The sequence below is a fragment of the Lygodium microphyllum genome, chromosome 22, assembly GCF_053477565.2.
Source record: "Lygodium microphyllum isolate KBCC chromosome 22, Lygodium_microphyllum_v1.1.10, whole genome shotgun sequence".
Lineage (NCBI taxonomy): Eukaryota > Viridiplantae > Streptophyta > Polypodiopsida > Schizaeales > Lygodiaceae > Lygodium > Lygodium microphyllum.
In genome coordinates this window covers 65105125-65121870 of record NC_141156.1, presented here as the reverse complement: position 1 = coordinate 65121870, position 16746 = coordinate 65105125, and the positions used below count along the sequence as shown (strand labels likewise).

At 39.8% G+C, this 16746-nt stretch overlaps 1 protein-coding gene across 3 annotated transcripts in view; it reads left to right on the top strand.

Annotated features, from left to right (window-relative positions):
* The window catches only part of GC5 (golgin Putative 5), a 70673-nt gene that overhangs the window by 963 nt on the left and 52964 nt on the right, over positions 1 to 16746 (top strand). For 2 of the 3 annotated variants that reach the window (XM_087663477.1, XM_087663478.1), the window contains exons 3-4: positions 8 to 828; positions 1207 to 1278. In XM_087663477.1, the coding sequence (XP_087519603.1) occupies positions 8 to 828; positions 1207 to 1278 (893 nt within the window). The remainder of the gene's footprint in view (positions 1 to 7; positions 829 to 1206; positions 1279 to 16746) is intronic. The other variant, XM_087663479.1, reaches the window with a different exon arrangement.

Here is a 16746-nt window from a genome sequence, read left to right as displayed (position 1 = left end):
ATAATAGCAGAGGCTCAAACCTCCAGTGGAGATAAAGGGTTGCATGCTGATCCAACGTTAGTGCTTGCTGGTCAAGGAGATCCACAAGAGGAAGTCGACACAACAGGTGCTGATGATGAGCATGTTTCTGAAACTGGTTTGAGTGAAACACAGAAAGCAAAGCGAGCTGATCTTATTTTGGAACTAAAAACTCAAGCTAATCCTGTTGAACACGAAACTGGGACTCTTTCTGAACCAGATGAGAAAACAGAGACTTTAGTAACTGCAGTGCCATCTGAAACAGTTCATAACGAGGATGTAACTGAAGAGCAGCTTCAAGTCCAAGAAGAAGAAGGCTCACTCCTTTTACAACAACAAGAGGAAGGGGTTAAAGAGAGAAACTACGAAGCATCAATAGTAGTCGAGGAGGATGCACAAGCAGCAGAAGATATCAAATTAGAAAACAAAGCTTTAGGGCAGAGTAATGACAAGCTGGGTGCAAGCTCAGATGTTTCTAATGCTACCCAACCAGATGCTACACATAGTCTTCAAGGTCCAAATGTCATCAGACAAGATGGCTTTGAGTCAGGGGTTTCCTCAAATATTACAGATGATGATGTGGTTTCAGCTAAAGACATTATGAATAATGCTGATGTTTCTACTGATCAGCTGCAGATTGAACACGACATCCCAAATGAAGTGACACATTCAGAAATTGATGGGCCAATGTCTATAATTCTGCCAGAAGAACCATTGCTAGTTGGTAAGGAAAGTGCAGAAGTTGAAAATCTGAGGCTACAGATTAAGAAACTGGATGCAGCCTTGCAAGGTGCAGCCTATCAGTCAAAGGTCAGTTCATTTTTCAATGTGTTGATAGTTAAGATGCAATTTCTCTCTCTCTCTTTCTTTTTTCTGGCAATGACATTGGTTCACCATCCACACAAGACAGAGTTACAAGAATGGTAGTTCAGTCCCTTCTTCATAGTTACATTTTCATATCTATACTTCCTGCTGCTACTTTCAAGAGTGTGGATTTTTTCTAGTTTGTTGTGATTTCAATGGTTCTCCAGTGTTGTATTTTAACTCTATATATTTTGCCACTGTAATGCGTCTAACAAGATTATGGCAGGAAACCGTTCAAGGTAACCAGCGTTAGTACTGTACATTTGACATTCTCTCCATTTTTAGCTATGATTTTCTTAAAGGGATGGTGATTGTTAATTGCAGGCGAAGGCAGATGAGATGTCAAGGTTATCGATGGAGAATGATAATCTCAGATCTACAGTTGAGGAACTGAAGGTACAATTGTTGATGCATTACGTTAGTGGTTACTTTTGAATCAAGTATTTGGAAAAACTTCTTCATGTAATTTTAGTCTCACTAATGGCTTTTGAGTGAAAATTCCGACTGGACTTTTGTCTTCTTCTTATTAGTTAATGTATGATATTAAATGGTAAATATATTTTGATATCATATACATGTGTGTGCATGGGGAACTTGGATGAAACATATAAACTTTCATTTTAGGGGAGATCAAATATACAGTTGGCCTAGGATTATGAACCATAAAGTGAACAAGGAAAATAGTTAAATGGATAATGATCCACCATATGTATACTAGCTAGGGTATGGGATGAATTCGAAGAGTGACCTAGGGCATCATAGGATATCAAGAGTGATCTAGGGTATCAAATTTTAGAATGAGATAGGTGATTGGGTTAGGATCTTGACAATGGTCTAGGAAATCATTGTATCCAAGAAGTTCTGTAGGTACTCTACTCCCATATATGGGTAAGAGTAAATAGGGAAAGAGACATCTTAGAAGGTAGAGGTAACAATATAGATACAAATAGTAATTGCAACAATGTTTTTTGCAGTTAAGCCAATAGTATTGCAATGGTAATAGAGGCCAATTTAGGCTATTAGAGCTTGAGGTAGGTCTTGTGATAGAGGCTCTTAGTAGTCTTAGTAGTGTAAAGACCTTGAATGTCAATGTTGTGGCAAGGCTTGTCACATGCAAGAAACAAAATGATTTTAGGATAAGTCCCAACAAGGAACTTTGTGCCAAACCATGTGACATCCCGAGTAGAGAAGGTGCTTAGGTCCCAGATAGATAGGAACTTTGAAAGGCATCTCTTCTCCTTATGTGCTCAAAGTCTCCCTAAATCCTCTTCCATCTTCCTTGGAGAGAGTAAAAAATCTCTGTCCACATCCTAGAGAGAGTTTTGGTAGTAGCAATGTGCTACTTCTTGATGGCACGATTGTAGTTTCCTTTCTGAATATGTCCACATCCTAGAGAGAGTACTAGTAGTGGAGATGTTCCATTTCTTGATTGCAGCTTGTCATCTAGATATGTCGAGCTATGACATGGGTGATCAACTCCATTTGTGATAGTGGCCTGTTGAGAAACCAAACTTTCCATAATTTTCTATCATTTTTTTGCTCATTAAAACAGCCCCAAGAAGTTAGCCATTGTCCTCTAATTAATGATGAGAATAATAAGTGACATCCTCTGAAATTAGAGGAAGAAGGCCTCTACTTGGAAGCTCCCTTTGAATTTCCCTTTGAACGAGAAGACTGTAATATCAAATGCATGTTGCAATTCAGCCTTCAAGGCTGCAATATGCTTCTCATGGGGCCAGTCAATAGCATATTATCCATGTAAAGATTCTCATCTCCATTCTTGTGGATATATAGCATACTCTTAGTGTATTAATTATTGAAACCAAGAGCAATCAAGTGAGCATGTGTTTTCTCATACCATGCCTATTTAAACCATACAAGGCCTGATGCAACGAACATACCTTGCCTTTGACCCTTTCTTAACAAAGCTAGGAGGTTGACATAAACCTCCTCATGTAAATCACCATTTGGAAAGGTAATCTTCACACCTAGTTGATGCAAATACTGATCAAAATGGGCAGCCAAAGCAATAACATTGCAAATGGTAGCCATACATGAAGTGGGTGCAAACATCCCATCATAGTGAATCCCATGTTGTTGGGCATACCCTTTGGAAAAAAGATGTTCCTTGTCGTGATCAATGCTACCATCAGATTTGAGTTTTAGTTTGTAAATCCACACACTTCCTAGGAGGCAAGTCATGCAATCCCATGTGCCATTTTTGTGTATAGAATCTAACTCTAGTTGCATTGCTGTCATTAAATGCTCACTTTGAGAAGCATCATTTAAAGATATGGGCTCTTTAGTGCATGTAGTAGCAACAAGAGCCTATGCAACGAAATGACCCTAAGCGTGTTTGGTGGCTGCTTGAGTTTTAGCAAGAAGTAGAATAGGCTGTTTGTTCTCTCGTATAGTATCTAACAGCCATCTAGGAACATGTATAGCCTCTCGAATGGCAGCCCTTTCATGATGAACAATATCATCAATAATGTCTTGACAATGGGCTGAATATTAGGCTGCTGATTTTCATGTAAAAGTGGCTGATTTTGCTGCTGTACCCCTTCAGTAGGTGGCTATAATTGACCGTGTTTAGGTGCAACTTGCTGGAACAGAGGCAACAAGCTGTTAAACATATCCATCGACAAGTGGCCAATTTTTGCAGTTAAGAAAGGGCTTCAATTTAGTGCAGATTTTTTCCTTTCATTCTCTTCTTTCATTATAGTCTTTTTTTTCCCTTCTCTCTTTGTGTTTGTGTCTCCTTTTTGTTGTGTATGCCCACATAGTATCATTGCCAAGTGAGTACTTGGAGGTTCTATGAAGAGAAGACCACACTCAGCTTGTTGTTTGGAGTAGACGTGTCATTGCCAAAGTGAGGGCTTGGAGGTTCTATGAAGAGGAGACCACACTTAGCTTGCTGTTTGGAGCAAATTTGTCATGAACACATATTTTTTGTATTGTTTGGGCCTTCTACGAAGTGTGTGGGGCTGCTACAACTTCCTTTAGCAAGGTATAGCTGATTTTCCCTTCGTTCGGACATCCCAACACCAAAACACAAATTATCCTAGTGTGTTTGCAGGCTTTCAAAGATGGATTACTACCGGTTTAACGTTTTTGGTGATTCCGAAGAGGAGCTTCTCTCTTTTTCTCTTGATAGGCAGTCACACCAATTAGACCATCGCGAAGAGTGATGCAAGGATCGACATTTAAATTTTAGAGCCTTGTTTTCACTTTGTTAGTAGGTTGAGAAGATCAGAGCCCCCTTCTCCCCCTTGCTTCATATTTCCCATAGGGCTCATACGTCTAGTCCTTATATAGCCATGATGGCACATTGTATTTAGGTGCCCATAGTCCCTTCCTCACCAAAAGACAATTGACTTGATGGGTCGAACTACTCCCTTTAGTCATGTAAAGTGGAGTGTATCCTTGATACCTTTGATCTTCGGGATTTTGTTACCACTCCCTATTTCCTGTCTAGTGCAAGTTCCTCTCATTGGTTCGATGATGGATCAAGTTGCTTTATATGGGATCAGCTCAACTCTAGAGCCTAGTCTTTCCTTTTCATGTGTAATGTCCCCATTACTTGGTGTATATACATTCCAAAGAAAATTAATTTATGTTGCACATTTTTAAAAAAATAATGAAACTAGCTCTACTTATGAAGATAATTGTTATTATTAATGAGATATTATATGCAAATTCATGGAAGAAAGACTTGGGAAACCCTCCTAAGATTAGCTTATTAAAACTATGTTTGTAGTATAGAATAACAAAAAAAACTAGCCTAGTGGATAGCCACTTGGCAGTTAAGTGCACTTGGGTGACGACACTGCCGGGATGGGTGACCTTTCGGGAACATTTTCCTACAAGCTAGTGGGAGGTTAAGTAGTCAATGTATAAAAGGAATTAATAAAATAATCACACTCGTTTGAAGAAAACTGTTGTTAACTATCTTGTACTAACACTAGCATACACATTGTGCCCATATGAACTTAACGATGAGGAAGCTACACGTTTGCGGGATATTTTTCCCATCATGTATCAAGTAGCCTTAGGGTTGAATAATTTCTCATACCGCGAGGCTATATTTGAGATAATGGAGATGATCTTAATTCCTCCAATTATATTGCAACCTCATTCTAACTAATGGTACATAAGAGATTTTTGGCCAGGGAATAGGTCCCATATGGGGATATATCGTGGGCGTAACATCCTTCTTCATTACAAACTATGGAGGATTCGATGGGCTGAACGATTAAGGATAGTTAAGATATACCTTTTGTTCAGTGCCTTTGCTGAACGGTTACTAAACATTGGGAATGAGCCTATACCTGAAACCTTGTGGGTATATCGAAAAGTGCTACAAATAGTACCATGCGAGAGAGTTGTTGTAGTACTACCCAAAAGGCCTTATTTTGGTACGGGATGTTTTGGTTATCCCTAGAAACCACCATATTATGTTGTTTGCCATGTACATGAGAATCCCCTAAGATATAAGAGCATAGACCCTGATACTTTTCATGAGGAAAGGATCCATGAGATGGTTTATTGGTAGATCATAAATATGATTAATATATCTTTGTAAATACTTTTCATAAATATAAAGTCTCGTTAATTATTTTTTGAAGAGCATGAGTTATGAGCTTATGATGATAATTGAGTTGCTTTGACAGATAAATGGTAAAGTACACTTTATGCGATTGATTTAGACGCATTTGCCTTTAAGTGGTAGGTTGTTGGGAATAAAGGTGCCTATGCATACACCGCCCTATATTTACTTCATACCATGACCACACACCTATACACTGCAGGTGGTAAGCGCCCATCATTGCCACTGGTACCGTATCCTAAGTATAAATACATTCTTTAATTCTTTGTGTGTACCACACTGGTACACACCTATCCGTCAACTCACTCTCACTCTATCTCATTGTTCAATACTGTTCAGTTTCGGATCATTGAGCACCTCGATTAATGCGCCTACTCTCTGTTCTCTCTCTCTATTTGCTTCCACTTCAACTCTACAAATTGGTATCAGAGCCAATGGCTCACGCAAGTAGGTAATCATGACCGGTAGCCACTGCTGACAATGCAGTCGTCACCATTGGGACCAACAGGCGTAACAGTTTATTGGGTTGTTAAGGAGTAGGTGAGCAGGTAATAGACGTTAGCAGGCGAATAGTGCACTTGACGGGCGCCAGGCGACAGGGTTGGGTGTAGGTGAACGAAGCAAGCAGCTGACGGGTGCCAGGCGACAGGGGCTACACGACACAACGGGTAGCTGACGGGGACACGACAGGCAACAGGGGCCATGGCACAACGCGTAGCTGACGGGTGCGGCAATCGACAGGAGTCATGCGGTTGGATTAGGCACCGTTAGACCTGATGGGTCAATGGACCCATCATTCCGTGGGTATTTTTTTTTCCCTCTGCAAATGGAAATTCGGGGCTTTTCCCAGATTTGGTGCCATACACATATATTAGTGACTCTTGATCCATCAATTGCAGACATTGAGTGCATGGGTCTCAGAAATTTTGGGGATTCTCAGATACATGTGAAAATTTTTTGCTTGTTCGAGGCAATTTCTTGGAAATTGTGCACTCTTGGATCTTGAAATTTGGGGCTTTTGCAGAAATCATGAAATTTCTGCAACATTAGCCCGAACTTGATGTTTGGGAAGATGTATTGATGCAATTGGAGTAGATTCACTGCTGAGTGGGAGTCTTTTGAGTTTTGGATGCTTCAAATGTTGAAAAAGGGCAGCTTCTCTTGATACATGTATTGTTGAATACTCACTATGCAGTGAAACAGTGGTAAATACAGCATTTGGGTCATTGTATTTGGGAATTTTGGTGATGTATTATTGAAGTGGGAGCTGTCTTTAATGCAAATGTATAAGTTCTGAATAAACCTTTTGAGGTTCATACGGATGCGAGAGATTATACTTTAGGTGTTGTCCTTTATCAAGAGGCTAACCTATCGCATTCGATAGAGCCGTACGCTCATGCCCAAACACATTATACCACTCGAGAGAAGAAATTATTGACAGTTATCCATGCCCTTAAAGTAAGGCATCATTGTTTGTACACCACCCTGTTTGTTATTTGGATGGACCACCATTCATTGAAATACCTATGTGATTAGCCCAATCTTCGTGGCCACAAGGCAAGACGGGCGAGGCTTATGCAAGAGTTTGACTTCGAAATTCTCTATAGAAAGGGCACAACTAATATGGTTGCCGATGCTCATAGTCGAATTCTTGAAGTCATTACCTTATCCTTCTTCGAAATTTTGTCTAATTTCTATCTTTTTCTCAAAGGGCATTGCCAAACATCTTTACTTTGGTAAGATCTTGTAACTAATTCAAGAGGAATCTAGTAGCCCAAGAAGCTTTGGCGATCCAACTACTGCCTAAAAGCTGGCTACCGAGAGAAAGACAGCATAAAAGTATTCCATTCGTAACGGCTTACTTTGACACCTTGGCATACACTGGACTTTGGCCTTAGTCACCAATTATTTTATTGGCCGTATTTTAAGACTATGGTCAAGTCTTATGTGCATGAGTACTTGCAGTGTGAGCTTAATAAAGCTTAATAACATACATAAGCAAGGATATTGCATCCTTTACAAACCCTTGATAAGGAATGAAGTAGCATTTATAGTAGGATTGTCCCTTATGAATTGAGGTTATGACGCAAGAGAAGAAAAAGTGACAAAGTACAAATATACATAAATTACAATAGGATGAGGAATAGATATTATCTCATCCTATGCTCCTCATCTTTCTAAGAAAGGCAAAACGTTCTGCTAAGAGACTTTTAGTAAGTGGATCTATAGGATTCTCGTCGATTGAGATCTTGACAAGCTCAACAGACTCGTCCTCTACCATCTCCCTGATGAAATGATAGTGTACCTCAATGTGCTTTGTCTTCACATGAAAGATTGCTTGGCCAATTGAATAGCACTGAAAGAATCTGAATGCAATGTAGGAGTAACAGTAATATCACGGCCTAACCATTGGGCTTCCTTGCAAGTCTCAGTGGTTGCAACATAGTTTGCCTCAGTAGTAGATAAGGTTGTGCATTTCTGCACTCTGGATATTCAAGAGAGAGAACCCCTAGCTAAAGTGAAGACATATCCAAAGGTGGACTTCCTACTATTTGCGTATCCTGCATAATCGGAGTCGTGTAATCCATGACTGTAGTATCTTGACTACCATGGCAAATGCTCATATCTGCAATGTCTTTTCAGGTAACTCATGGTACCCTTCATGGCATCCTAATGTCATGGAGTAGGTATAGCAATATAGTGTGTCACAACTCCCATTGCAAATGCTATGTTTGGATGAGTGGCTATCATGGTATATATCAAGCTATCCATTGTGGATGCATTAGGGATCTTAGCCATCTCAGCCTTTTACTCATTTGACTGGGGACAATTCGCCTAACTAACTTTCACATGGGAAGGTAAAGGACAACCAATAGGCTAAACGTTCTGCATATGAAAACACTTTAGGACCTTATGTATGAACTCTTTCTGTGACAAGTAAATGAGCCCCTTAGAGCAATCGTGCATGATGTGCATTCCAAGAATATGTGAGGCTTGCACCATGTTCTTTGTCTCAAAGCTTTTCTTGAGTTGAGTTTTCAAAGCATCCAGCTCATCATGAGCTCTCCCAATAATCAACATATCATCCACATAAAGTACTAAGATAATAAGGTTGCTATCACGAGCCTTCTGTGTGTAGACATAGATCCATATCACTGCAGGAGTAAGACTTCAACTGCATAAATGTATCAAACTTATGATACCATTCCTTAGGTGCCTGCTTAAGACTATATTGGCTCTTTCTCAACTTATACACTATGTATTCCCTATCCTTTTCTTGAAAGCCATTAGGTTGTTGTATATAAATCTCATCATACAAGTCTCCATGTAAGAAAGCTATCTTAAGATCCATCTAATAGAGATCCAGATCTAACTGAGCAACTAAGGCTAATACTCAGTGTAGGGTTGTTATCTCGACTACAAGAGAAAAGATCTCATCAAAGTCAACATCATGCTTTTGCTTAAAATCCTTAGTAACCAATTTGGCCTTATATGCTAGCTTGGGGAATCTAGGGATACTCTTCAACTTGTATACCCACTTGCATGGCAAAGCACATTTTCCACTAGGCAAAGGAACCAAATCCCATGTATGATTTTTTTTACAATGAGTCGTACTATGACTGCATGACCCTTTTCTAAGAGTGACTCACCTTTGTATATGATTTATCTTGCGTAGCTCAACTATCTGCTCAGGATGCTTACGCATTTTTTCTTCATGGAAGACAACATCATGGTTGTGGATGACCTGAGCCTACAGATCCCATAGGCGATAGCCCATCTCACTTGCATCCCCATAATCAAGAAATATGCATTTTATTAACTTGGGATCCAACTTATTGTGCTTGTCCTTGGGAACATGGTAGAAAGCCTCACAACCAAAGACATACGAATGAGCATATAATGGAGGTTTTTTGTACCATATCTCTTTTGCAACCTGATAGTCAAGAGCAATGTATGGGGATCTATTAATTAAATGTACGGCAATAGTAACTGCCTTAGTCCCAAAATGTTGTGGTAAGCCTACATAGCTAAGCAACTCTCTCTTGAATCATTTTGTTCATGCTTTCAGCCATATCATTCTGGGGTGGGGTGTAGGGAGCCGTCAATTGACGCTTAATGCCCTTCTTATCATAAAATTGCTGAAAGGTCTTAGAGACATACTCACCCCCATTGTTAGATTGTAGGCATTTCAGTCTATACCTAGACTGGTTCTCAACAAGAGTAAGCTAACGTTGAAACATAGCCAATACTTTCAATTTTTACTTTATGGGATATGCCTAAACCTTATGTGAGTAATCATCACTGAAAGTAATGAAATGCTTCGTACCACCTAATGACTTGCAAGACATAGGTCCACAAACATCAGAATGAACAAGAGCTAAAGGCTTATCCATACACGTAATGCCAAACTTTTTATGTGAACTACATATTTGCGTGCCATAAAGGCAATGATCACAAGAATCAAAACATTTATAGTCAAATGGTAGAAGATACTATAAGTAGGTAAGCATTTTTATTTCCTTTAATGATATACATCCAAGGTGACCATGCCATAACTATACATATGGTATTGCAGTCAGTGCTAAAACATGGTTGATAGACCCAGATACAAGTAAGGGATAAGGAGTGCCAAACTTGGCACCTCATGCTAGGATAAGATTTCCATGAGTAATCTTCCATGAGAAATCACCAAAAGATACAAAGCAGCCTGTATTATCCAACTGTCCAGCAGAGAGTAGGCTTTTGGTCAAAGCTGGAACATGGCATACATCATACAAAGTAAAGATGCTACTTGAAGCAAACTGCAACTGTATATCTCCATTATGAACAATATCCAATTCCAATTCATTATCCAATCTGACAGATCCTGTCATGTTGCGATAGGAGTGGAACCGCCCACTACGAAACATCAAGAGAAGAAGCTGCAAGTATGTAATTATGATCAAAATCAATGTGTACAACATTAATCTCTTCAATTTTGACCTTGGACTTGTTGGGGACAATGCTGTGATCATTAGACTTTTCTTGCACTTTGTCTTTTGCCTTTCTCTTTGTGCTTATCCTTGTGCATTCTATGGCACTATGGCCGAATATGGCTCTGCTTCCTATAATAATGACATGTAAGAGAGGCCTTACGACCATGTTATTGCGAGACTACCCGTGAGAGTGAGATCTCTACGAGTCTCTAGTGCGGCAGTCATTGTTGCTCTTACCATCATGTCTATCCCTAACAGTCAATGCACGAGAAGTACGAGCTGCATCCATATTCGTTCTATTTATCTCCTCTGTGAGTAAGGGACCCTCAACATCTTGGAGTTTCAAACCATCCTTAGGTATATTAGCACACATGGCAATATGGAAAGTGTCCCATGACTCCAGAAGTGTCACAAACAAGAAAAGGGGAAGGAGATTATCCTTGAACTCAATGTCTTGCGAAGGCAATTGGCTGAAAATAGAATGAAATTCATTCAAATACGTGGACACAATAGTCTCTTCCTTCATACGAAGGTCTATGAGCTATTTCAACCAATATAGTTGTGAAGCAAGACTTTGCTTGTCATTAAATTGCATATCTTTTTCCATAATTGCCTAGCATTATCCTCAAGTGTCACAACATTGAAATAAATGTGTTTTGACAATGACAATATAAGAGTGGTTTTACATAGCTCATCCAACTCATCCCAAATATCTTAATCAATGCTTTTGGGCTTTATACTCTTGGTTTTCAAAGGCCTAATTTGCTTCTTTTGAACTAGTAGCCGCCATATCTGCGTCTTCCGATAGGTAAACTTTGTGTCATCAAACTATAGCACTGTCATTCAAAGAACCAACCATAACAACAATATATCAATGTAAAATCCATGAGAATGGACTGCTTTAAATGATTGCAAATGCCTGTAAAACTCCGCCAAGAAATATCAAAGCATAGAGTTGTCCAGCAATCAACTGCAAGCAATAGACTGTCAAAGTCTAATGTCCGCTCTCTAAAAGAATGTTGAAAACTATAAGTACAGTAATGTTGAAATAAAGACAATAGTATATGTCAATCCAACTATGGGCAAATAGCCAACTAAGCAAGCTCCCACTACTAGGGATATCTGAGTAGCAACTGAGATACAAAGAATGCAACTAGCACTGACTAAGCATCTACCAATATCAAAGATTGTCATGAACTCATAGTGTCAATAAGCCATACATCCCATAAGCATATAAATCATTGACAAACTGCTGACAGAGGTAAGTACCAATACCCAAAGCATATAGAATTAAATGATCCCACGTGGAGATAATCGTGTCCAATAGCATACAAGAGAGCATATACGTGAACCAAGAGTCTCATTGTCTTAAAGAACTAAGCTCTGCCAAGTAAGTACAAGCGTCTCCCATTGGAAGTGAATTTGGAATGCAAAGTGAGCAAGCAAAGCTTAAGACATATACATTAAAGCATCTAGGAAGCCCAAGGGCATCACAAATACATCGGGAGCATAAGATTTCAATGAAGCTTCAATATCCGTAAGTGAGTAAGCATAAAAGTTCAAAGAAACCGATCAAAGTCCAAGTACATCAATGTAGTTCAAATCCAAGCGTCAAACCATGTCATAATCATATTTAGGCTCATATATCAATGCTAGACATCATCGTAGACATGTAGCATATCTGAAATACCATGTAGGCACCATAGGCATTCAAAGCATGAAGTTTACTGCTGTATGTTTGTTGTCCAAATTGTTATGACAGTAGTAAATCTCTAAAAAACTAAGCTAATTAAGCTCTAAACAATCCAAATAGTATCCTAAAGCATAACCATACCATATATCCCTGAAGGATCAAATATGCATTATGGAATTTACTGTTTGCTGTCCAAACCAAAACTGTTATGTTCTGTGTGAAACAAAGGACTTAAAGCTGCACAAAATAAGTGTCTGAGTGCTCAAATCTGTAGCCCTTGTCGTGATTTTCGTTTCTAGCTATAGAATACTTGAATCTGATGTCGTATACAAAAGTTATTGCCAAAATATGAAAGTGTTGTCAAGCTGCGATAACTGTCCATGACTTTTGCAACATGCTTTGTAATCACTCAAAATGGATAGAATGGCTGCTCCTTAGCTCAACAAGTTCTCAATGAGGCTCAACTAAGCCTTAGGAAGCTCCTTGACAAGCCAGGAGCAAGTTGGAACAAGCTGGGAGAAGAGAAGACTTGTGTATACCTTGGGAGGAAGAAATAATGGTTGCAATTAAACCTTGAGCTGAAGCTTTGAATTTGGACTAAAGCAAAGGATGAAGAAGCTCTTTGAATGATTGGCTCTGATATTAGTTGAAAGGTAAACCGTAGAGCCCAAGTGGAAACACACAAGTAGAAGTAAAAGCAAAGCAAGAGCTATGGCAGATGGAGCAAGAGAGTAAGAGCGAGAGATACCATATGTGGGAACTCCAATGGTCACAATGTGTGACTGGCCTTTCCTTATTTAATAGTCACTGAAAGAATAAAGAATAAAGTAATAGTGATGGGTGCCTGCCACTTGCAATGTACAGGTGTGCGGTCACAGTGTGAGGTGAATACAAGGCAATGTAGGCACATGTGCCTTTACTCCCAACATCAGCTTTAACCTGCAGACTAGTGTGAGAGATGAAATATCATCTCGCTCTCTCTCTTTCCCCTTTAATATCCTGCGAATAATTAAAAAAAATATGTGCTTCACAAATAATGCCTACATAGACAGGAGAGTTCTCTCTTCATGATGATCTCTCTCACTTTCTCTCTCTCTCTTCAATTTGAGACTTTCTCTCTCCCTTTTGATTCTTAGTGTACTCTTTCCTTGACACTGAAACTAAACATTGACAGTAAGGTTGGTGTTAACATTAATCACAATGTCAACATTATTATTGATGGTATAATCAACATAAATATCAAATGTTAAAATCATAATAATATTTAATATCACATTAACATTAAATATTAAATTAGCAAAAATTAATGTCAAAAATTTTTTTGATGCTCATTGGGCTACAAGGTTTCAACTTCCAACGATGGTTTGCCATTGCCTTGGAGTGGCAGCTTCTTGAACTCCGATTGTTAGAACTATCGAAAATCCTTGCTACAAACATTGCCCCAATACAAAACCTGAGCATGAGTACAAAAAACAAAAGACATACCTTGCTTTTGTGCCCACCATCCGCAACACGTGCTTCCCTTGCACGTCCCTCCCGCCGGTAGTGTCCTATACCACCCTTAACGAGATGAAGGCATACTTGTTAGGTGTGAACCATCACGGTTTCGTGAACAAAAGTGGTTTTTGGCATGTCATCGGATCTTGCGTTCGATTGCAAGTTGACACTTTGATACCAATGAAACCTTCCCATAGAATCCAACCTGCACATGAAACACGATGCAAGCCAAACTAACAATAAAAGGGAGTGGACATCAGACTTACCTCCTATCCATAGAGCCAAACACGCTTACCCCCGAGCCTAAGAGGTAGTAGCACTTTGGGTCATGATCACATCCAAAGGGTTGGCATCCCATACCATAGGCCATACCATCCTGGTGTTTGGATGCGTTGGGCAACAGACCAAGAGTCCAAGAGTGGTGATCACACAATGAATGTGCGCAATAGAGCCTTGAGTTTTACAAATAGGACTTGACTATCGTAACCTTGAAGTCATAGTAATAGGGGATGGCCATTTTCTAGCTTCATGTCCCAGTCCCATCCCGTTCCCATACCATCCCTGTCTTGTCCCCATGTTAGAGCCCCCTCTCATGGTAACAAGGGATGGCAATTCTTGCCCCCATCCCCGTTCGCGTTCCCATTCCCATCCCCAAAACTCGTTCCATGTTACTATGCTCGAAGTGTCCTTAGGGCATTTGCACCAAGTCAATTCGTAACCATTGTGATTGATGCTACTAGTGCCCATCTAGATGTCCAGGGTTATAACACCCGCCATCTCCTTTGGCGGTTTTCTTGCACCCCTCATTCCTCAGGGAGACGATATTCGCAATGTGATTGTGGATTCCTTGGCCCTTACTATCTTAGACGGGGGTTTCCAAGATCGTGAGGACCTTTTTCATCAACAGACTACATTGATGGACTTCATCAGCTTTGGCACTTCTTTTGCTACCCTTAGATCCATTCTGTCTTCTTTGGCCTTTAATCACATTCAAGATCTGAGGGGAGTGTTAGTAGTCATGTTTGTCATGCACTATCATCTCTTGCTTGTGAGCCTTAGTCTGAGTCAGACGGGACATTAGGAGCTCTCACATTTAGTGTGTCATGGGTTTGACGGAGGAGGCAGCTCTTTTTAGAACATGCACTTCTCTTTCAAATGGTTTTAGGTGTGTTCACATTGGTTGATTAGTTTCCAGCCTCTGCATTTCTTTTTCAACGATTGTTGATTGCGTTCACAACACATAGGATGAGATGATCAGCATTATGATGGTGATTAGCATTTTTCTTGGCGTTTTCACTATTCTGTTTGCTAGATGCAGGTCACCCAGCATTTTCACCCCTTGTTTAACCAGACTGGCCAGATTTTGGTATTTTCTGCTATTTATAGCAGTGCCCCTCAGTTGGCTGGTCATTATCCCTTGCAGATTTCCAACACTCCGAAATTTGGAGCATTCCTCTGTATTTTGGTGCTGCTATCTGTCATCAGCTTGATCTGGTGCCCTCACCTACGCCTTGGGGTGTGTGCAGGGATTGATCAGTCCTGTTTTGTATTCAGCTTTCATTCAGTTCAGTCCAGATTTTCTCCTTCCATTCTCTCCTTTCATTGCAATCTCTCTCTTCACTTCTCTCTCCATGTTCGTGTTTCCTCTGTCGTTGCGCACGTTCATAGTACCAAGGCATATGCCAAACAATCAAAGACATGCATATGGTTTGCCATTGGTTTAGAGCCAAGCCAAGGCTCATAAGACATACAATCACTCACTGCTTTTGTGGGGCTTCAATTCAGCACATATATTGCACACATAACAACATTAATCCAAATTTTGTGTAGAAGCTTATTGCCTAACTAGTAACAACATACAATTTGTCATCTCCATAAGGGTCCGATTCTTTCTTTCAGCCACATCGTTCTTTTGAGGTGTGTAAGGTATAGTACATCGATGTTTTGAGCCAAGAAAGTGTTAAAACTCATGTGACATGCATCCCCCCTCGATTAGTATGGAGAGTAATCAGCTTGTAGCCACTACCATTTTAAACCAAGGCCAAGAGGTTTTTAAAGCACACAAATATCTCTAATTTGTACTGCAATGCATATTACCTAGCAACTACAAGTTGTATCGTCAATGGAGGTGATAAATTACAAGTATCCCTCAATCGAGTTGGTGCACATGGGTCCACAAACATCACTATGCCCAAGCTATAAATTTTGATCAACATACATGGATCCACTTTGGGAAACAAAACACGATGCATTTTGCCAAGTATACAACTCTCACGTAGTTGTGAGTATTGGCTTTCAACGGAGGGAGACCAATATTTTTGCTTCTTAAGTGAAGAAAATTGCCATAGTTGAGATGAATAAATTGAGCATGCCATAGCTTGGTGCCATTCATAGTTGTGGTATATCAACTTTGTAGTACATCCTTTGATGCTTTCTTCTTATACAAATCAAGCTGATATTGGCCATTGTACAATGTGCATGTAACGATGAGAATCCCGATCACTACAATCATAGAGATTGCATCAACCTATGTAGAATTGAACCATTGGACCCTTGAGACCCTCCAACTTGGGGCCGCTTCCGTGGCCCTCAGACCTTGAAATAGGGACCCTTGATAACTCCCACATCCCACTTGATGCATTGTGTCCTTATTTTGCTATTAGCTGAATTACTCTATCTAACTTAAAGGCTAGATCCACAAAGGTCACCTTTTTGCCATCTGATCACATAGACCTTATCTGATATACAAGTCAGGACCCATTCAATGTCTATGCTTACACATGGCTTCTTCTCATAATGGGGGGCTTAGAACTTACAGTACCATGGATCATTGGTGGCACCTTACGAGGATGGGGCATTGAGTATATCTAACAACCATAACATCAACACATGCAATGACTAAAATTGAAAGCAAATTTTTCTTTATGCTTGGTACATACAAGTCTTAAGACCTTTTGAAGCATAATTGAAATGTCCCCTAGGATCCAACTTGTATACAAGACACCAAGCCATATCCACATATCCATAAATAAAAGGGATTGGACATCAAACTCACCTCCTTGCCAGAGCTAATTGGGCTCATCCTCGAGCCT